Genomic DNA, 23,527 nt, shown 5'->3' on the forward strand with positions numbered 1-23,527 from the left:
GAAGAGCCGACAAGGCCACGATAGACAACTATATACCCAAAATTGAAGGCCGGCAAGGCCACATACTATCCAACTGTACATAACTGTCTACAAATCTCTAATAGAAATGTAACTGTACAAAGACGGGACTGAGCCACATCATACCCATATATATATATACAAACATATCGTACCAAAATCAAAAGTGGCTCCGGATCAAATGGAGAACGCCAACTTTTGTTGATCAAGGATCCTAAGAAGGGGGACCATCAACTTGCCTACCTACACCTGCGGGAATGAAACGCAGGCCCTGTGAAATAGGGCGTCAGTACGAAAAATGTACTAAGTATGTAAGGCATGAAAATCAGTACGTAAAAGACATAGATGAGACATGGAATAAAGAAATCCATATGTAATCTGAATAACTTGTAAACTCTGAAACATTTATAATGTCATGCACGTGCATATAAATGTTGTGTCATGCATAGGTATATGTGTACATAACATCATCAAGTCACTGAGGACATCCCATCATATTGTCTCGTCCACTATGGGCAACATCATCAACATATACTAACTGATCAGGTGGTGGTGCGTATATAACGTCGTAACCTTTTTCTCATATCCCGTATACATGTATATACATACATATACGTATATAACGCCATCTGGTCATGGGTCAATGTACTTGTATAAATGAATGAAATTCATGAAAAATATGTAATAATCTCAATATTCCTTTTGGATAAACTTTTTCAATTGCTTATTAGTTTGAGACCCATGAACATAATATATAATAATATGTCACATGGGGAATTAAGAATACAGAGACCCCTAGTATTTCTATGAACAGAGTCGTTTATAAAAACTGTGTATTTGCTCATTTTTTTAATATAATTGGACTATGCCAAAAAGAAAGAAGGGGCAGCCTTAACATACCTGGAGTAGAGAAAACTCCGTATAATACTCTTGGAGAATATTGCACGTATTCCTTTAGAACCGCAAAATTATACGTTGCTACAATTCTAACAAATTCTTGTTGGAATTGTGTTGTTGCAATAATTTTTCGTTCGAAGCCTTGTGGAGTAAGTAACTTTTGTTCTTCGAGTATTCTGAACTTAGGAAAGTGATTTAGAAATGAGAATGGACATTTTGATGCTTTGTCCAAAAGAAAAATGGTCAAGACTCGTGGTTAAGTCTTTACCAAGTAAATCCTAATTGTTGTTAGTTAGCCACCTAGGCATAGAATGACTAAGAGTCATTCTTAGTCTTGTGGCTTTGTGCCACGTTTTTTGGAGGTGTAATTTTTTAATTTTTATCCACTTATTAGTTAATTAGGTAATGTTCCGTTATCCGGTAATTAACCAATTACTCGCATAATTTAAAAATTGCCTCAAATTACTTAAAATTCTACTTATTTTTAAATAATTTATATATACTTTATACATTATACTACCATGGTCATATGGTACCTTGCATGGTACTAGTTCATAATTATCGGGTATTATTGCTCGACCCGTATTTTATCCCAAATTGGCCATTTTCAACGAAACTCATTTTCTTTAATTCGTGTACCCTTTATCCCTCATGACACTTACTTATCTCTTGTTATAAATAGCATAAATACGTTAACTTCAAGATAATCTCACCCCCGAGTCTACGTCAATTAACTGAAGACGAAACTTTTAACGTACGAAAACGCAAGATGTAACATCATTCCCCTCTTAGAAACATTCGTCCTCGAATTTTCAACTCCCCGGGATCTATATAACTTTGGCAGGGTCACCTTTGTAGCAACGCTACTACCCACTCTTCCTATAGAAACTCAATAATTTAACGCCACATAAGACCACAATCATCAATAACGACAATGGCCTCACACGACCAATGACAATGACCAACACCAGAATTCATACACGTACCTTATGGTTGTGATGTCCCAGCCGGACCCTTCTCTGGAGGAGGAAATAAGTAAGGATATCTAGACTTCATGTCTTTCTCGGCCTCCTAAGTCATTTCTTCCACATTGTTGTTTCTCCAAAGTACTGTCATGGAGGCTACCTCCTTATTCCGTAGCTTGCGGATTTGTCAGTCTAGGATGGCAACCGGAATTTCCTCATATGACAAGTCCTCTGTAATCTCTACATCATTCGTGGGCACCACTCGGGTAGGATCGCTAATGCACTTCCGTAACATAGATACATGAAAAATCGGATGGACAGATTCTAATTTCGAGGGTAATTCTAACTCATAAGCTACTTGGCCCACTCTCCGAATGATCCTGTAAGTCCCAATATACTGTGGGCTAAGTTTACCTTTCTTGCCAAACCTCATCACACCATTCATAGGTGACCCCTTTAAGAATACCCAATCATTAACCCTGAACTCTAAATCTCGTCGCCGCACGTCAGAATATGACTTCTGACAAATCTGAGCTGTCAACAGTCGATCCCGGATAAGCTTTACTTTTTCTATGGCTTGCTGAACCAGGTCTGGCCCATGTAACCCAGATTCTCCAACATCAAACCACCCTATGGGAGATTTGCAGTTGCGCCCATACAAAGACTCATATGGAGTCATCTGGATACTGGAGTGGTAACTGTTATTATATGCAAACTTGATAAGAGATAGATGTTCATCCCAACTTCTCTTAAAATCCAATACACATGCTCGTAACATATCCTCGAGCATCTGATTGTGCACTCGGCTTGTCCATCAGTCTGTGGATGAAAAGTTGTGCTAAGATTCACCTGAGTTCCTAGACCTCTTTGAAATGACCTCCAAAAATGTGCTTTAAACTGGGCCCCATGGTCAGATATAATAGATACGGGTACTCCTTGTAGTCGCACTATCTCTTTAATATATAACTTTGCATAATCTTCTGCCGTATATATAGATCTGACCAGTAGGAAATGAGCTAATTTAGTGAGCCTAACGAATATTACCCATATGGAATCGAACTTACGATGAGAACGAGGTAAACTCGTGACAAAGTCCATGTTTATCGCCTCTCATTTCCATGTCGGGATCTCTATAGTCTACATTAGTCCTTCAGGCTTCTGGTGCTCCATCTTCACCTGCTGGCAACTAGGGCACTAAGTGACAAACTCAGCAATGTTCTTTTTCATATCGTTCCACCAGTACACCTCCTTAATGTCATGATACATCTTTGTTCACCCAGGGTGAATGGAGTATCAAGAATAATGTGCCTCTGACATAATCCTGTCTCATAGCCCTGCTACATCTGGAACACACAAACGACCCCTGTATCTGAGAACTCTATCTCCCTTGAGTTCTAATAATGGGTTCTTCTGCTGCGGAACTCACTCTCTCAACTTGACCAACTCCGGGTCGTCGTACTGCCTCTCCTTTACTTCAACTATGAGAGATGATCTTGCAGTATTTTGGAGTACAACTCCACCATTGCTAGAGTCTACTAACCGAACCCCCAAACAAGCCAGTTAATGAATTTTTCCAGTTAATTGCTTTCTTCTGGCCTCCACACATGCTAAGATACCCATAGATCGATGACTTAAGGCGTCTGCGACATCATTATCTTTCCTTGGATGGTAGAGAATGTTAACATCGTAATCTTTCAATAACTCAAGTCATCGCCTCTGCCACAAATTCAACTTTTTTTGCTTGAAGATATATTGCAGGCTTTTATGATCTGTGAATGCATTAACATGAACACCATATAAATAATACTGCCATATCTTAAGTGCATGGACAACCGCAGCTAACTCAAGGTTGCGGGTCGGATAATTCCGCTCATGCTTCCTTAACTTCCTTGAAGCATAGGCAATTACTTTCCCATGTTGCATAAGGACACAACCCAATCCAATGCCTGAAGCGTCACAATGGATAACATAACAATCGGTCCCTTCTGGGAGCGTTAGAATCGGTGCTGAAGTTAATCTATCCTTCAATGCCTGAAAACTCCGTTCACAAGCATCAGTCCATTGAAACTTTGCTCCCTTCTGAGTCAACTTTGTCAGAGGTGCTGAAAGGGAAGAAAATCTCTCTACAAATCTCCGGTAATAACCTGCCAAATTGAGAAAGCTACGAACCTCCATAGGTGCTGTGGGTCTAGGCCAAGTCTTTACTGCCTCAATCTTTTGTGTATCCACCCGTATGCCTTCACCGGAAATGATATGCCCAAGGAAAGCTACAGAGTTTAACCAGAATTCGCATTTAGAGAATTTTGCATACAACTTCTCTTTTTGTAAAGTTCTGAGCACAGTACGCAAATGATCTGCATGTTCGACCTCTGAACAAGAATACACCAATATATCGTCGATAAATACAATTACAAACAGATCTAAAAAGGGCCTGAACACACGGTTCATCAAATCCATGAATACTGCTGGGGCATTGGGCAAACCGAACGACATAACATGAAACTCAAAGTGCCCGTATCTGGTCCTGAATGCTGTCTTTGGAATATCTTCCTCCTTAACCCTTACCTGATGGTACCCAGACCTCGAGTCTATCTTTGAAAAACACTTGGCACCTTACAACTGATCAAATAAATCATCAATTCTCGGGAGCGGGTACTTATTCTTGATCGTCACCTTATTCAACTGTCTATAACCAATACACATCTGTAAGGAACCATTTTTATTTCTCACAAACAACACAGGTGCTCCCCATGGTGACGTACTAGGTCTGATAAAATCTTTTTCAAGAAAGTCCCTTAGTTGTTCCTTTAACTCTTTCAGCTCTGCGAGGGCCATTCTATAGGGGGGAATAGATATTGGATGAGTATCTGGTAGTAGGTCAAAGGTAAACTCAATTTCTCGCTCTGGCAGAAGACCCGGAAGCTCATCAGGAAAAACATCGGGAAACTTATTGACCACCGGGATAGACTGAATGGTTGGTGACTGTTAATATCCAATTTTTCCCTCACATATTTTTAATACATATATATACTTTCAAAATAGTATATATGCAGTTATAAGCATGCATAAGTATTTTTATAATTATTCTAACGTTTTAAAAGCTCCAAATCAATTTATTTCTCCTCTTTTTATTATATAAATATCTAGTAATTATCCTTCAAATTACTTTTATGATGATTTAACCATCCAAATTTATTATTTATGCCAACATAGTGTTTAAATATTTTTTGTGCATTTTTCATAACTATATTTACATTTTAAAGCTAAATTGCACATATTTGCAATAAATAGCCCTTACTAATGTATAATTATATTATTTATGCATAAAATAATCTTTTATATTTTTAAAATAATAAATAACTATTTCAAATCATTTTAGTACCCAAAGATATTTTTTATACTCATGTATAATTTTTATAAATTATTTATTTTTTAAAAGTGTCTATTTAAAATCTGGTCTTATTTTATTTCAATTTTGGCCTTAATTTTGACCAATACCCAGCTCAATTTCAACATAAACCTACTCCAGGCCCAATACTCATCCGCCTAACCCAATACCTGGCCAAATCCTGGCCGTTGATCATTTTGATCAACGGTCCAGATTCATCTTTTCCTAAATTAAACTAAACGACCCCTCCCAAACCCTTTCATTTCTCACCACACAGCCGCCCTGTAATCCCTTTTGTCTCTCAAATCTAACCTTAATCAGACCTCGCCGTCACTCATCTATGGCTATCTACGGTGGTTTCTCACCACCCCGGGCCTCTAATGGCCTCTCTTGTACTGGTATCACCATCTCCAGGGTCCCCAAGGGACCAGGGTTAGTTTGTTTGCATCTATGGTCCTTTCTCGCCTGTTTCAGGCTGTTCCGGTGTGATTCCGAGCAAGAGCTTTCTATATTGCCTTAGATCTATAGGTTTTTGAGCTTGTTTCTTCACCTCTATGTTGTTCTTCTCGAAACCCTAATTTTTTCTAAACTTCTTAGCTTTGTACAGATTTGAGATGTTTGGACCTATTTCATATGATTTTTACAAATAACCTTCTAATTTTTACAAGGATCTTCTAATTTTCGAATGGTTTTCCATTTTCCTAAACTAGGGTTTCCGAAAATTTCTTTTTCAAAAATGTTTGATAGTTTTGAGTGTTTGATCTTCTGCTTCTTATGTGTCTTGACTGATTTCGTAAGGTTTGCTTTAACCTTAACTCGTTTATACTAAAAGCCCTAATTTTTTTTGACATTCTTTGTTTGGTTTCTAAGTACTTGTGTACTGACTTTGTTCTTGCCTTGGTTCTTGTGATCTTTCTTTATCCATTTAGATGTCTCGTGATTTTCTTATCCTAATATGCCTCTACTAAGTTTCTTAGTTCAATTTTCCTACTAATTCTATATGTTTATGTTCATTCTGACTATTCATGTTAAGACTATATTTTTCTCCTTGAATCAGTGTCGTTTTCTTGATTTACCAATTTGTTTCGTTAAAGTTATGTGTCGAATCCTGACTATTCATTTTTTGCCTTATTTTGTCTACAAGACTTGCTGACTCTTTATGTGATTTTCTCTTTGATTGAACCCTTGACTATTCTGAAGTTCTTATTTCCTGGTTTGATTTGGACTCTTTTCCTTAACAAAACCTTTGATTCTTATTTCTCTACTCGGTTTGATTGAAATCCTTGCCTTAATTAGTTTTTCCCTTGCCTTATTTGTTATTTGCTGATTCTTATTGATTGTTTCCTTAATTGAAACTTCTGTTCATTTACCCCTAATTACCTACTTTATACCCAAACCTTACTTGATTCTTTTCCTTAAATATCTATCATGCTTTTTACCGTTGATTTGATTATCCCTTGATTAAGGGGGAGACCTACTGATTTTACGTATGTGACTGATTCTGTGAATTTCCCTAATTGCTACATAATTGATCCCTTGCCTTATTTTGTTTAATTCTTGATTACTATATAAACTCCCTCTTATTTTAACTTCATACACGAACAATAGTTCAAAAACTATCACTTTACACTCTAAAAGGATCTCTCTTTGCTCTCTTCTCTCTTTGCTACTTGTGATCTCTGTTATTCTAGCCGACTGCAAGCCAAGGCTTGGAATTGCACAATACCTTACTCACATCTTGTATTTTCTTTCTTTAACTAGGTATGCTTCTGATTAATTTATAAGAATCTAAACCTATGTGTTTATTTACTGTCTTAGTTCATATGGCCTGAGTCCATTCTTGCCTCTGTTTACTGCTTACTCAGCATGCCCAACACTGCCTCTTCAAACCTGTGATTTGCATGTTTCGATTTTACTTGCTTGTTTGCCATCTTGTTTAACATGTCTACATATGTAATTAGCATGTTTGACTGACTATTGTTTATCTAAAATCTGCTTTTATGTAACTAGCATGCCTACACTTGTTAACACTTGCCTAGCATGTCCCTTTAAATCCTTGTTTGTTCTACCTTATTCCTGCTAAGCTATTCTCTCCAGAGTGGCTTTAACATGTTTCTGTTGTGATCCTTTGCTGCATGACCTGGTTCTATCTAATCTACTACTTCTATAGAACCCCCTTTAAACTCTATGTATTATGTTGTTTGTATGATCTATTAAGGTGCACTCTCTATGTTCCCAATCCCTCTTCCCTTGTATGAAAGTTGTTTGCCAAAGTGCTCCTAAAGTTGGTTTGTTCTATGACTTATGTTCTGACTGCAAATTGCTTCTTTACACTTTCCTCAAGCCGTTTTATCCCTAATGGCTTTCAGAAATTCTTTTCAATCTCAAGACCTTTCTTTTAAACTCTTTCAAACCATTATTCACTTTCACTTACTCCTAGAATACTAGGTCCTGCCCCTCTGGTATGTGTACTTCTTAGAGACACTTGAGATCTCTTTGAACTCTGGCATATCAGGGCTGACATTTCCACACTGCACAATAATCAGTTGTTATTTGAGAAAAGTCTAGGTGTGAGCATTGCCCGGATCGTTGAGGTCCTCAGGGAACTCTGACATACCTAGACATGAAATTGGCTATAGAACTTTGGTATTTGAGATTAGTGGAGTCTTGGAAATCATTTGGGCCTACTTCAGGCTCCCTATAGATTAATTTTTGTTCTATCTATGTAATTTTTATTCAATTCATTGGTCTGTAATAATTATTGTAAACAAACAGTGGGGTGATTAGTGAAAAAATGAGGGTAGTTATATATTGTAAAATTGGGTAAATACCATATCTATAGGATCCATGTTGATTCAAATGTGTTTGTTAGATAACATGCCTATAGGATCTAAATCAGCTTTTGATAACTAGATACCATGCCTATAAGAGTTAAAATCAGTTTTAATAGAAATCATGCTTATTGGGGTTTCACTTTGATCAAATGAATGCTATTTCTTTCATCTTATGCTCAATTAGAAATCATGCCTATAGGACTTAAAACCAGTTTAGTTAGAAAAATAGCTTAATTCACGTGTGTTTATTCTGAATTGGTTTGATTAACTAATATGTCCACTTCTTTAATAAATTTCAACGTTGTCTTAAATAATATTGCTAGAAAGCATGCCTATAGGATCCAAACTGCCGTCTAAAACTGTTTGCTGTTTAGTTACATTCTTAATCAATAATAGATATCATGCTCCAAGGACATCACTGTTGTACGCCTAGGCAAGTTTGTAGGGCGATTAAAATTCTGCAAACTATAAAACTACACCTTGTTATTTACTGCTCATATTCAACAGGTTTAAAAGAATCAATAGACAAGTAGGATTCAGTTCTTTGACACTTTGGTCCTAATTCAATACTGCATAATCTCTACTCACCGAGATATCATGTTCTAAGGTTTTCTCTTAAATACTTGAAACTGTTGTTTGAGACGTGCACTTACTTGTTATGTTTGTGGAGGTAAATGTGAGACTTTAATTGTTCCCTCTCTAAATGCAGTCCTAATTGTATTTGATTGACGCCTAGACTTTTATCCTTTAAAAACCTTAGGATGATCTAGAACTACCTAAATTAGAGGTCCTAAATACCTCCAGGGCCACGAGGAAGGGATGGGTAGTGCACGCATAGGATATATTTCAAGGTTGCTAGAACGCTTTAGGCTATGACCAAGGGAGGGAATTGGGTAGTAAGGAATATGATAACTACGCGCTAATGTCACGTGTCGCCCCTCGTTGAGGAGTGTTTACCGGGCATTGTGTGGGTATGATCCTATACGCTAACAAACCTAGGGCCCCTCTTTCCCAACTTCCGGTGTTTAAATAAATTTACTTTTCTTTACAAATGTGCAAATTGTTCCAACCCTTTTCCTTACTTTTATTACTTGAATCATACAAAAACATGTCTTTGCTTGCAAGTATGTGTTAAAACTGTTTATGTGTTAAAATGACTAATTCACATAGTTTAAGTTCGACCAGGACCCACCATTGTGGACCGCGAGGGGTGCCCAACACCTTCCCCTCAAGGTTATTTCGATCCCTTACCCTAGATCTCTGGTAATGCAAACTAGTCTATGAGTTAATTGCTCAATGTGCCCTAACGCACCATAATCCGTTAGGTGGAGACTCTTCAAATACCTAATTACCAAAATGAAAATGAGTTATTTCCCCCATGAATGTCGAAACCCGAACTTCCCCATCAAAAAGTGAAACAAGGGGGTGTGACAGTGACTCTACTTCCATATCGTGAACCCGAACTAAGTGATAAATACAGCCCTTACTGATCATCTTCCTTGCCTTGAGATAGGAAATAAATCTACCTCTCAGTGACGCCATATTACCTTTCCACTCCAAAACAGGCTCCCCTGGAAATTGAAATCGGACTATCTTTGCTCTACAATCAACGTTGGCATGACAAGAAGCCAATCAATCCATACCTATTATAACATCAAATTCTATCATATCTAACTCTATTAGGTCTGCTATGGTAGATCAACCGTGAACTACTATTATACAACCCCTATATACTTGCTTAACTATCACTGAGTCCCCAACAGGTGTAGACACCTCAAAAAGTTTAACCAATTCAGGTTTTATTTCAAACTTACTAGCAACCAACAGAGTAACGTATGATAAGGTAGAACCTGGGTCAATTAGTGAATATATATCATATGAGGAGACTGATAATATACCTGTAACAAGATCAGGCAATGACTCTTGATCCTGTTGTCCTGCCAATGCATAAATGCGGTTTTGACGACTGCTCAAACTAGATGCTCCGCCTCTGCCTCTACCACGGCCCATAGGTGCTTGTGGACCATAAGGGGAACGTACTGATGATGACGAACCAGCTACAGATCCTGCTAGCTGAGCTATGCTTGCATTACCTCTAATCGGACAATCCCTCATAACGTGGACCAGATAACCACAAGTATAACAAACTCCTAATCCCATACGGCACTGCCCGATATGCTGCTTACCACATTGAGCACATCGTGGCAAGGGCAGCCTCATCTGACTTGACTCAACCCTATACTGAGAACCTGAGGCCTTGGAATTCTGACCAGGACCTGAATATATGGAATGATCAAATCTCCTACTGCCAAACTGAGGGGGTGTGCTAGCCAATGGTTGGGCTGGATATCTCGGGTACTGTTGTCTTTGACCACCTCAAAACTCAATAGAAGGACCTGAAGACCTTGCTCTCTTATTCTGGGCCCTATCATGCTCACGATCAGCCCTCTGTTTCTGCTTACGCTCCTCTACACCCTGAGCATATGCCTGAATACGAGAAATATCCATGTTCAGCTGAAGTGAGACCGACATACAATCGTTAAGCAAGTGCAGCTCTAATCTCATCACGAACTGGTGAACACGATCCTCCATCTTAGATACAATAGTGGTAGCATACCTAGCCAATGAATGAAACTGAAGACTGTACTCCCGAACACTCATGTTACCTTGTCGAAGGGTCAAGAACCAATCAACTCTGGCTCGTCTAAGCTCTGGTGGCAGATAATGATGAAGAAAAGCTTCGGTAAACTCCTGCCATACTGCTGGAGGGGCATCCTCACCTCTAGACAATTCCCAAGACTCGTGCCAATTAACTGCAACATCTCGGAGTCTATACGAAGCTAACTCAACTAACTTAGTCATAGTGGCCTTTATTACCCTTAATGTCCTCTGCATCCTATCAATAAATACCTGAGGGTCCTCATTTGGATCTGCCCCAGTAAATACCAGAGGGTCTAAATTAATGAAGTCACGAACCCTCACACTGACGGGCCTATTTGCATGACCAATACCTACTTTCTGACGTCGAGCCTGTGCGACTACTAATCGAGTTAATAGCTTAATAGTATCTCTCATCTCCTGACCCGGTGCATCTGGCTGAGAAGTTGGATGTACAGGGGCAGGCATTGGAGATGGTGCCCCTCGGAACTCTTCTGGAAAGGGCGGGGTATGTGAAGTCTGAAATGGAATCTCACTATGAGACTCTCCCCGAGCCCTGTGGCGCTCGACTAGTAGTCTCACCAGCCACGGACTTTCCTTTCTATACGGTTGTAGTCTTTGGAGGCATCGCTAAAAATATAACATATCGTTAGGAACATGAATTCTTATATCGCATTATCTAAGATAAGAAAAAATGATAACATCCTATATGTCTTGTAGCCTCTTGTCTATAAGTGTGGTGCACAACACACCCATAAACAAGACTCTACTAGAATGGTCTGTAGACAACCCTAGGACAGAACTGCTCTGATACCACTTTTGTCACGACCCAAACCGAAGGACCATGACGGGTGCCCGAGTCCTACCTGTCAAGCACCCCTAAGCATGCGTCTAAGCTATAAACCTGATTAACATCTGCTGAATTATGAGAATAACATACATGAAGGAAATCTGTCCAAAAGACATATATACATATACGTGTGGATTACAGTGGGCAAGCCGACAAGGCTGCGATAGACAATTATATACCCAAAATTGAAGGCCAGTAAGGCCACATACTATCCAACTGTACATAACTGTCTATAGACCTCTAATAGAAATATAACTGTACAAAGGCGGGACTGAGCGACATCATACCCATATATATATATATATATACAAACATATCGTACCAAAATCAAAAGCAACTCTGGATCAAGTGGAGCACGCCAACTTTCGCTGATTAAGGATCCTAACAAGGGGGACCGTCAGCTTGCCTACCTGCACCTACGGGCATGAAACGTAGTCCCCGTGAAATAGGGCGTCAATACGAAAAATGTATTGAGTTTGTAAGGCATGAAAATCAGTACGTAAAAGACATAAATGAGACATGGAATAAAGAAATCCATCTGTAAATCTGAATAACTTGTAAACTCTGAAACATTTATAATGTCATGCACGTGCATATAAATATCGTGTCATGCATAGGTATAGGTGTATATAACATCATCAAGCCATTGATGGCATCCCATCATATTGTTTCGGCCACTGTGGGCAACATCATCAACATATACCAACTGATCAGGTGGTGGTGCGTATATAACGCCGTAACCTTTTTCTCATATCCCATATACATATATATACATACATATAAATGCGCGTATATAACACCATCTGGTAATGGGTCAATGTACTTGTATAAATGAATGAAATGCATGAAAAATATGTAATAATCTTAATATTCCTTCCGGATAAACTTTTTCAATTGCATATTATTCTAAGACCCATGAACAGAAGATATAATAATATGTCACATGGGGAATCAAGAACGCAGAGACCCCTAGTATTTATATGAACAGAGTCATTTATAAAAACTGTGTATTTGCTCATTTATTCTGTATAATTGGACCATGCCAAAAAGAAAGAAGGAGTAGCCTTAACATACCTGGAGTAGGAAAAACTTCGTATAATACTCTTGGAGAAGATTGCACGTATTCCTTTAGAACCGCAAAATTTTACGTTGCTACGATTCTAACAAATTCTTGTTGGAATTGTGATGTTGCAATAATTTTTCGTTGGAAGCCTTGTGGAGTAAGTAGCTTTTGTTCTTCAAGTATTTTGAACTTAGGAAAGTGATATAGAAATGAGAATGGACATTCTGATGCTTTGTCCAAAAGAAAAATGGTCCAAACTTTTAAGTCTTTACCCAGTAAATCCTAATTGCTCTTAGTTAGCCACCTAGGCATAGAATGACTAAGAGTCATTCTTAGTCTTGTGGCTTTGGGCCACATTTTGGGGTGCAATTTATTAATTTTTATCCATTTATTAGTAAATTGGGTAATGTTCCGTTACCCGGTAATTAACCAATTACCCGCATAATTTAAAAATTATCTCAAATTACTTAAAATTTTACTTATTTTTAATATACTTTATATATTATACTACAGTTATGGTACTAGTTCATAATTATCGGGTATTATCGATCGACCCGTATTTTATCCCAAATTGGTCACTTTCAACGAAACTCGTTTTTCTTAATTCGTGTACCCTTTATCCCTCATGACACTTAATTATCGCTTGTTATAAATAGCATAAATACGTTAACCTCAAGATAATCTCACCCCCGAGTCTACGTCAATTAACTGAAGATGAAAATTTTAACGTACGAAAACGCGAGATGTAACAAGCATTTTGCATAAGCCAGAGCTATTGGGCAGATTAGCTAAATGGGCCATAAAATTAAGAGAGCATGATATCACATATCAACCACGAACGGCGATATTCAAGAGTCATCACCGACTTCAGCGCAAAAATAATGCACAAAGTCAAAATAGAAGCCGCCCATGCTTCTCTACAAACACAAGATCTATGGATTTTGTACACCGACGACGCTTCTAATGCGTCGGGGTCCGGGCTGGGGCTTGTACTCGAAGTCCCCACGGGTGAAGTGATTCACCAGTCCATAAGATGCCCGGACATGACTAACAATGAGGCCGAGTATGAGGTCGTGATTGCAGGATTAAGGCTAGCACTCAAGTACAGAGCGAGGTGACTCGTACTACACTGCGACTCTTAACTCGTCGTCAACCAAGTCATAGGGACTTTCCAGATCAAAGAACAAAGGTTGCAAAAATATCAGGCCTAGATCTGCAAACTACTGTCCGAGTTTGACGAGTGTCAGCTTGACCAAATTCCTCGAGCACAAAACATCGAAGCAGACGGCCTCACCAAATTATCAGCATCTACTAAAAACATAACCGGAGAAAGGAACGTGATTACCCTCCTCTATTCATTGATAGATCAAATCGAGGTAAGGACTATAAATCTAACTTGGGACTGATGCAACCGTATTGTTATATGCTTGCAGGATGGCATACTCCCAGATGATAAAAAAGAAGCCAAGAAGCTTCGGATGCAAGCGGCCAGGTACAACATCATTCATAATGACCTACACAAGAGGATGTATGGCGGCCCCCTTGCGAAATGCTTAGGCCCAAATCAGACGCGGGGCGTCCTTGAAGAAGTCCATGAAAGGCCACTATGGAGATCATTCCAGCAATCGAACTCTGGTCAGATGTCTCACACAGGCAGGTTATTACTGGCCCACTATAAAAAAAGAGGTTGCAGACTTCGTGAAAAAATTCAAAAATGCCAAAAATATGCCCTAGTGATCCACCAAGAAGGCGAGCACCTCTACTCGGTCACTTCCCCTTCGCCGTTCATCAAGTGGGGAATGGACATCGTCGGTCCCCTCCCTGCGGGGCGAGGTAACGTACAATTTCTTTTGGTTTTAACTGACTATTTTTCTAAATGGGTAGAAGCAGGAGTATTCGCCCAGATACGCGAACAGGAAGTGATCGCCTTTGTATGGAAAAATATTGTGTGCCGCTTCAGCCTCCCCAAAGAGATCAGTTGCGATAACGGACCCCAATTCATAGGAAAAAAGGTCGCCAATTTTTTTGAGAAATGGCATATCAAGAGAATACTCTCAACACCGTATCACCATGCGGGAAACGGACAAGTAGAATCCTCCAATAAATCAATACTGAACATCATGAAGAAAAAGCTTGAGGACGCCAAGGGACTATGTCCAAAGTTATTACCATAAGTGCTTTGGGCCTACCGAACTACGCCAAAGACGAGCACAAGAGAGACACCCTATTCATTAGTCTATGGGACTGATGTGGTAATACCAGTCAAAGTTGGATAGCTCAATCTAAGATATTCCCATTAGAGTGGGCCGATAAACGATGAAAATAGAAGGCAAAAGCTCGATGAAGCCGAAGAACGGAGAGATATAGCCTACATAAGGATGATCACCCAAAAAAAATAGGTGGAACGCTATTATAACAAAAAGGCCAAGATCAGACCACTCAAAGTCGGGGACTACGTGCTCAAAGTCAAAATATAAATAAGGAAAGACCCGCAGGAAGGCAAATTGGGAACAAAATGGGACGGCCCATACAAAATCGCGGCAATAGAAAACAAGGGGTCATTCCAACTAGAAATAATGGAAGGAAAACTACTACCAAACAACTTGAACGTCGCCCACCTCAAGTACTTCAATGTTCTCCAAGGCATACTCTTTTTTACCTCACTTGAGTTTTGTCCTAATTGGGTTTTCTCAAGAAGGTTTTTAGCGAGGCGACAAGAGGGACACTTCAAGCTGAAGTACGGATGGAAGAAGGCAATGGACGATCAGTTCATTGCCCAACCTCTCAACACTTCTCTAGGTTGCCCAATGAAGGGACTAGATAGACTGGGGCTAGAATGCCAGCCCGGAAAAAATGTAAATTTCTCCAAGTGTATGAACGAAACACAATTGCATGAAATTCGCCCATATTTTCGTCAGAGCAACATTTCCCAATCCATAATCGGCCCCCGGCCTTAACAAAATAAAAGTTACTTTCGACCCTGCTCGAATTAACTAAGTATGGGTTATATTCGACCTCGTTCGAATCAACACCCACTCGGCCCGCGACCGCAATCAAGCAAAAGTTACATTCGACCTTGCTCTAATTAACTAAGTATAGGTTATACTCGACCTGGCTCGAATTAATTCACAATCAATCTCTCTCGAAATAACTCACACTCGAACTCGCTCGAATTAATTCACATTCGACCTCGCTCGAATTAATTCACATTCGGCCTCGCTCGAATTAGCTCACATTCGACCTCGCTCGAATTAACTCACATTCGACCTCGCTTGAATTAATTCACATTCGACCTCACTCGAATCAATTCAGATTTGACCACGCTCAAATCAACTCACATTTGACCCCACTAGAATCAACTCACATTCGACCTCGCTCGAATTAATTCACATTCGGCCTTGTTTCGAACTGACTAAATAAAAGTTACAATTGACCTTGTTCGAATTGACTAAGTACAAATTATATTCGACCACGTTCGAATTAACACCTACTGGCCCCCGATCATGACCAAAATCAAATTCTGTTTCGACCTTGTTCGACACAAACAAACTAAGTTTTTACGATTGAAGGGACCAAACGACAAAACAAAAGGAAGAAGCATACAAGCCTGAACTGAAAGAAAAGAATCAGATACGAACAACGAAAATGACATTTCATACTTCACAAATATATTTTTTAAAAGGATAGAGCAAATTCCCGCAAAAATATGTACAAAAGTTACAAGCAAAAAGAAAGAAAAACAACTACTCGCTACTTAACCCAGCAACGCCATCTCCACCCGTCTCTCCACCATCGTCGTTGCTGTAGGAATACTTATCCTCGTACCAGGAGTCCTATTCAATCCCATCCACGTCTTCCTCACCATCACCGACTTGTGTTGTAGCGGGATCATAGACACAAGTGATTCGAGCTTTACACGCCTTAGTGCGGGCATCCTCGAAGTTGGCCTCAGGTTCTTTGCCCGCCGTCATCAAATCTCTAAATATATCCAGCTGGGCCTCTGCGTGAATCCACTTCTGATACAAATCCCATGGAACATTCGGGAAAGCAGAAGTACGAGAGGAGGACGGCTGAGCCAACAACTAGGACTTCTCGGCCTCAAGGGCGATGACTCGTTCATTAAGGACCGAAGCTTCCTTCTCTAACTCCCCTATACGCTCATCGAGTTGCTCCTCTCTGAACCTCGCCGTCTCCAAGTCACTCACCCGCTCTATATGAAGAACGCGGATTACGGCCTCTAATGCCTCCACTTGCCTCAAAGTCGCCAACCGATCCGATTCTGACTTCTCCAAGTCCACTGTCCTCCCGGCGAGCTCACCACCCAAAGCATCCACCTTAAATAGACTTTTTTCAAGCTCTGCTCGCAACGAGATCACTTGGGCTTGGAGATCGACACATTGGGCCTCGACCCCTTTGATCACCTTGAGCTCTTCCTCTTTCTCTCTCAGTGCTCCCTCGAGGACACTACACTTGCCGATGACTTTCACCAACTCGTCATATTTTTCCTTCAGCTCGTCTTGGAGAGCTTGGAAGTTACCACTACCACCAAATTGCATGCAAATCTCTCGGTGTTTACTACGGTACTCGTGGTACTTTCGTTCCATCTTCTTGAAAATGGCCTTACGCCTCTCCTTCCGACGAGCAGTCTCGATCTCCAAGATAATGGTCTAAGAAAAAAGAGGAGAAAAAGACCAAAGTTAAACAAAAGAACAAAAACAGAGCACAAGGCATGGAAACTACGGAAACTAGAAAGGTCAGAAAACTTACTCTAAGGGTAAGGTCGGCTATACCCATTGATAGGGCGACACCGTCCAAGGTCTTGAGGGTCCTGCCCTCCACATCAGAGAAAATAGGACCCAAGGAGGGAACTACGCCCTCTGTGTTCAACAATAGGTCCCGATCCATGGGAACCACGATGGTCCACGAGGACCCTTCCAACCTGACTTCAAAGCAAGTAAACCCCTCGCTTAATATCCGAACCTCATTAGGATCGAGATTGGAGCCCGTCTCACAACCATCCTCAGCAAGCCCCTTACCTCTTTCACCAGTAGACGAGATGGGAACATCAGCTGGTTGCGAGGAGGATGGCTCATCTCGCCGCATAGTACCTAGAACCTCCGCAGACGGTCCACCAGCTCCAATGTCAGCATCAGGAAGGGGCACATTCTCTATGACTTCTGCTGACGGCAGGACTTCAGACAAAAGACTTGCATTATCTTCAGGCAAGACGGCAACTGGCTTGCAATCATTCCTTGTAGAGTCCATGGCTCAGACAATTCCATCGCCGACATCCACAAACCTCCTTTTACGAGGGATCAAATCCTCCTTACTCGATGATGACTCGTCTATAAAATGAAGTAGGGGAGAGGCCAGAGTCTCTGGTGCTAAAGCCGTTGTTGGTCGATCCGATCTAGCCAAAACTGGAGGCTAAACAGAAGTGGATAGCTGGGCATGCTTGGCCACAGTCACACTAGGGGCGGACCCCATCGTAGTGTTCCTCTAGGGGAATGCAGGAGCAGGAGCCCTCGGTCTCCTCGAGGATCTTCGGGCTAAAAACAAAAACGGTGAAAGAAAGATCAAAAGGTCGATCCTCACAAAATAATGAAAACTCAAAGCGGACAAACTCACCGTTCACAGGAGGTGCAGGACCGAACATCTTGAGGAAGGCCGGCCATTTACGCATCCCCGCTGTATGAGGGAGGACCCAGCTGACCCAATCATGGATGTCCTTGAACAAAGGAGGGAGTGCAGCCTCAGCTACACGGAAAGAAGATGAGATGTCAATGCAATAGAAATTAGAGATAACGCGTAATACAAAGAGAGAGAAAGGGGGAGAGATATGCTTACGAGCGTAGTTCCAAACCTCGAGGAACCCATCTGCATTGACCACCACGTCCTCAGTCTTGACATAAAAGTAACTGAGCCAAAACTGGTGGTTTGCCTTGTCGTCCATCTTCACCACTAAACACTTGATGCTCTGGTGGCAAAGATGTAGCATCGTCCCCCTATGAAAGCTAGGGGAGAAGAGGTGCATCAGTTGACGGATGGTCACTTCGACCCCAGCTAACTCCGCATATTTCGAGATTATGTAGATGAGTTTGTAGTGTAGGGAGAAAGTTGGGCCATGTAGACTCGGTAATAGCGGCAAAACTCCTTGGCCAAGGGGAGGATATGGAAAGAATAATCCACATGGAAGGGGTACGCGTAGAAAGCACAGTACCCGGGGCGGTGTATTTTTATTACGTCTCGCCCTACGGGAACTAGGTCTACATGAGCGGGAATTTTGAATTTATCCCTAAACTCAGCAAGGGCTACCTCTTTCATCAACGACTCGAAAATCTCAGGGTCGTCCTCAGGCATCTTTGAGAAGTCAAATCTAGCCTTCTCACTACAAAAAATTATTTCCTCCACCGTAAGGAAGCTATCATCCTCAGCAACAGTGGCAAACCCATCGTCATAGGGAGGCATGCGCACTGCCAAGGAAACAGGGTCAGGTACCCCCCAGAATTTGAAGACACATTAACCACTTTGTTTATGAGTAAAGAAGGTGTAAACACAGAATAATCAAGAGTAGGAAGAGCCACCAGAGTCGGTGATAGCAAAACACGAAAGTGAAATCAAAATGGCAAGGATTCTGAGTGAAGAAGGAAGAAGAAGGTATGGAAATCCAATGTTTAGGTTGCAAAGAATAAGGCAAAGGATTTTGTATCCCTATTTATAAGAGTTCAGGCATCAATATCGAGAAAGCAAACCGTCATTTCCTAGCTCAGGAACCAAAATGGCAGAGGCACAGGAAACAGCGCAAGGTATTGGGAAAACGCATAATAATGACGCATAATGACTGTCATGCCCCCTTTTTCCCATCTTCGCGGAGGGAGGCCCGGGTTTCGACATTCATGGGGGTGCAATGACTCATTTCCTTTTAGGAATTGGGTATTTGAAGAGTCGGCACCTAACGGATTATGGTGCGTTAGGGTACCTAGAGCAATTAACTCTTGGGTTGGTTTGCATTACCAGATATTAGGGTAAGGGCTCGAAATAACCTCGAGGGGAAGGTGTTAGGCACCCCTCTTGGTCCATAACTGTGGGTCCCATCCGAACTTATATTTACAAATTAGTTCATATAAACAATTAAGTTGTAAAGCTCATTGAACAAGTCAAGTAATGAAATAAAGGTTTGAACAAATTATACAAACAAAGTTTTAAATAAGGAGAGGATTTGGGGTAAGAAGGGGTCCTAGGTTGTTTAGCCTATAGGATCACCCCATGCAATGTCCGGTAAACACTCTTCAATGAGGGGCTACACGTGACATTAACGCGTAGTCATCATATCCCATGTATACCCTTCCCATCCCCTTATTGGTCATGCAAAGCGAGTGTTTGGTCATTGATTCTTATTGCGTGTTGCTACCCGTCCCATCTTAATAGTCCCGAAGGGAGTTGGGACCCTTACCTATAGGTCGTTCTAGACGTACCCCTAAGGTTTTAAAGGCAAAACTCTAAAGGCGACAGTCAAAAAGTATCTAGGAGTTTCACATAATGAGAGCAAGTAAAAGGCTCATAGTTTCCTCCGCAAACAAGCATGCATGCAGCACGACTCAACCACAAGTAAGGTCTTTAGTAATCAAAGTCCTAAAGCAGGATTTCTAAGTGATTATGCAGAAATAAACCACTTTCAAATACAGAAGTCATAACATTATTAGCTGTCTAGGACCTCCTCTTTAAAAGTTTATTAGAATTCAGAGACGTCAAGTGACAGCTTCAGAGAAATGCAAGTTTTGAAAATGCCCTAAGGCTTGCCTATATGTAGAACTGTGTCTATGTTAATGCATAAATAGACAAGCTTTTGAAATAGAACCTTTCAATACCTATAGTCAGAATATCTAACGGGATTAAAGAAATTATGAAAGGACCGATTTTAGAGAGTTATCGCTTGACAAGGCCAGTTTTAAGAAGTAAACTAGGTGAGATAAAATTGACTCATTAGGCTAATTAGATTATCAGACATAATTGCGAGTAGAAGTCCCTATAGGCATGGTATCTAGGCGTGTTACTGGTTTTAGGCAATTTTCAGTAACTTATTAAATCGGAATTATGTCTTATAGGCATGGTATCTATACTTGAATTGATTTAAAACATGATAGCTTGGAACCTGGAAACATGGTTTCTAATATGACAAATGCAGGATTTATGAACATGGTTTATATCTGATGCAAATGACATTAAAAGTGAAAACCTATAGACATGATGTCTATTATGCAAAATGAAATTAGATTCAACAAGAATCATACCCTATAAACATCTTTTCTATTGAGTAAAGCAAGCAGATTTGAAAGTAAAATCGTAAGAGCAGGATTTCTACCCATATTACCCCACAAAGTATACATCTACCCACCCCTTTTACTAAATTACCCCGAATATCTGTTTACAAAATATTACATGCCAACAAAAAGAATTACATAAATGAAATAGAAAACTAAGAAGCTATTCTATAGGGAGCCTGCAATCAGGCCCAAGTTTTCCAAAGCCTCCAATGGTCTTTCAAACCTCATTTTCACAGACAAATCAGGGTCTAGGTGCATTAAAGTTCCCTAAGGGTCTCAAGGACCCCGGACAATGCTTACATCTAGACTTACTAGCCAAGAATTGAACCAGTGTAGTGTGAAAAGCCAGCCTCAGTATGCCAGAGTTCCAAGGGTTCTCAAGAGGATCCCAATGCAGTACACATACTAGAGGGAGCAGAACTTATTAACTAAGAGTAGAGTGAAAGTGTAGGACACATGTTTGAAAGAAGTTTATTAAAGACTGGACTTAAAGGTCTATTTTGAAAGCAATTAGTAAAGAAATAGAGGTTGTTTGAAAGAGGTTGGAGTAGTAAATAGAGTTCAAATACTTCAGGATAAGACCACACACAGCAAGTTCACAGAATCTAAATGTATTTAGTAATCACACAGGGGTTAAGGGGTTTGGGGATACACAGACATTGCCTGCAGACACATGACCCCAGCAGGAGTATTAGGACTGGTATGGACATGCTCAGAGATAGCTTGACACTGGCATAATCACAAACCAGTCATGAGGAACATAAACATTTAGAGGGGAATAGGGATTTGGGATTCACAACATGGTAAGTGCACAGTAGGTAAAGGAAAATAATTGTCCAGACATGCTTGAATCACACAAGGGAATACATGAGCTTAAAGGGAGGGGAGTTATACTAGCATGTTTAACTACAAACTCCACAACAAAACCATAAGTAAATGCAGACAAGAAATAAAAGAAACTGAAATAAGAAAAGAAACATGTTGTTGTTGTGGCTGTAAATTAAACTAGGACATACCAGTGAAGATAGAAGTAAGTAGAATGAAAGAACCAAAGAGCACAGATGATTAGCCTTGGCTTGCAGCCGGCTAATAGAATAACATAGAGATTTTAAATAAGAGAGGGGTGTTTTTGGAAGCCAAGTGTGTGTCGTTTGTGAAAGGCTTAGGGTATTTATAGTTGAAAGTAGGTAGTGGAATAAGGTAAAAAAATATAGTAGTATACTAATTTAAGAACTCAGAATCAATCACTTAGAGAATCAAGGAAGTACTTCCTTGAGTTAGGGGAATCAAGGTCAAACAGAAAGATTTAGTACCATATAAGGGGAAAGGAGGAATCAGTGCATAATTAAACAAGGAAAGGAGCCAGAGTCCATTAGGCATAAAGTAGTCGATTAGGACCAAATTCAGAAAAACCCAATTAAGGAAAGACTAAGTAAAACCCAGTATCATAGTAAATAAGGTAATAAAATCAGTGAATTCAAACAGACGAGTAGAATTCTAGGGTCTTGAAGGAAAATCTTTCAATTACCAACAGTTAAGGAAAATCAGAATCAATCATGAGGGGTCATGATTCTGCGTGTTTCAACATATAAATAGAGACCAATGAACAGAAGTAGCAAACAAAACAAGGTCAATTATATAGGCAGAAAGAAATAAGAGATGAACAAGCACAGTCATATAGAGGTGATGTAAGTAGGCTAGAGATTCAGCATGACATATTCGAAGCATGGTGACCACGAGAAATTGACAAGACCAAGGCAAAGAAAGTTATGCTAACACACAGAGCCTAGGAAAAGAGAATCATGCTAACACACGGAACCAAAGTGAAGAAAATCATGCTCACACACAGAAACAGAGTAAGAAAATCATGCGAACATACAAAAACAAGTAAAGAAAATCAGGCCAACACACAGAAACAAGTAAAGAAAATCTTTTAAAAATTAGGGATTTTAACAGAGTAGAGTTAAAAAGCAGTAGGAATATAGAATCAGTCAAGATAAACGAGGGAAAAAGGTTTAATCATAAAGAAATCAATTGAAACGCTATACAAAGAACTCCGAGAAAACCCTAGTTTTCAAAGAAAGTAAGAAGGGTTTAGACTAGAGGATCTTTCAGAAGAAAGCTCGAAAATAAGCAAATCATAGAAGGAAACAGGTTTAAAGCATGAAAATAACACAGATCTGAGAGATCCAGAAGAGAGTTAGGGTTTCAAAAGGAAACCTAGGTAGAAATCAAAAGAACCTGTTGTAACTTCATAAATCGTAACACACATGGTGTGATTTTGCCCAAAATCACACTAGAGAAGTCTCGAACAACAGAATCAGGAACCCGAGGTCCGAATCGGCATGGCCCAGGACACTTGAATGCCTTAGAGATGATGAGCAAGGTGATGAGAGTGGCCCTTGGAGGCTTGGGGTTTGAGAGAGTCGCCGGAGATGACCGGAGAAGGAGGTGAGTGGAGGAGTCTAGGGTTAGGTTTGAGAGAAGAGTGGAGATGAGAGAGCATCTGAAGGAGGCGCCTTTGTAAAAG

The 23,527-nt window shown here is 40.2% G+C and overlaps 2 protein-coding genes across 2 annotated transcripts; both read right to left on the bottom strand.

Annotated features, from left to right (window-relative positions):
• Nucleotides 1-10,478: 10,478 nt before the first annotated feature.
• On the bottom strand, nt 10,479-11,228 carry LOC138869317 (uncharacterized). Its single transcript, XM_070146927.1, has one exon. It carries the CDS (start codon nt 11,226-11,228, stop codon nt 10,479-10,481), a length of 750 nt encoding a protein of 249 aa, XP_070003028.1.
• Nucleotides 11,229-16,755: 5,527 nt separating this feature from the next.
• On the bottom strand, nt 16,756-17,938 carry LOC104239358 (uncharacterized). Its single transcript, XM_009793980.2, has 2 exons — nt 17,441-17,938; nt 16,756-17,340 (listed from the first exon to the last, which is right to left on the bottom strand). Exons 1-2 carry the CDS (start codon nt 17,936-17,938, stop codon nt 16,756-16,758), a joined length of 1,083 nt encoding a protein of 360 aa, XP_009792282.2.
• Nucleotides 17,939-23,527: the final 5,589 nt, after the last annotated feature.

This window comes from Nicotiana sylvestris, chromosome 5 (assembly GCF_000393655.2).
Source record: "Nicotiana sylvestris chromosome 5, ASM39365v2, whole genome shotgun sequence".
Lineage (NCBI taxonomy): Eukaryota > Viridiplantae > Streptophyta > Magnoliopsida > Solanales > Solanaceae > Nicotiana > Nicotiana sylvestris.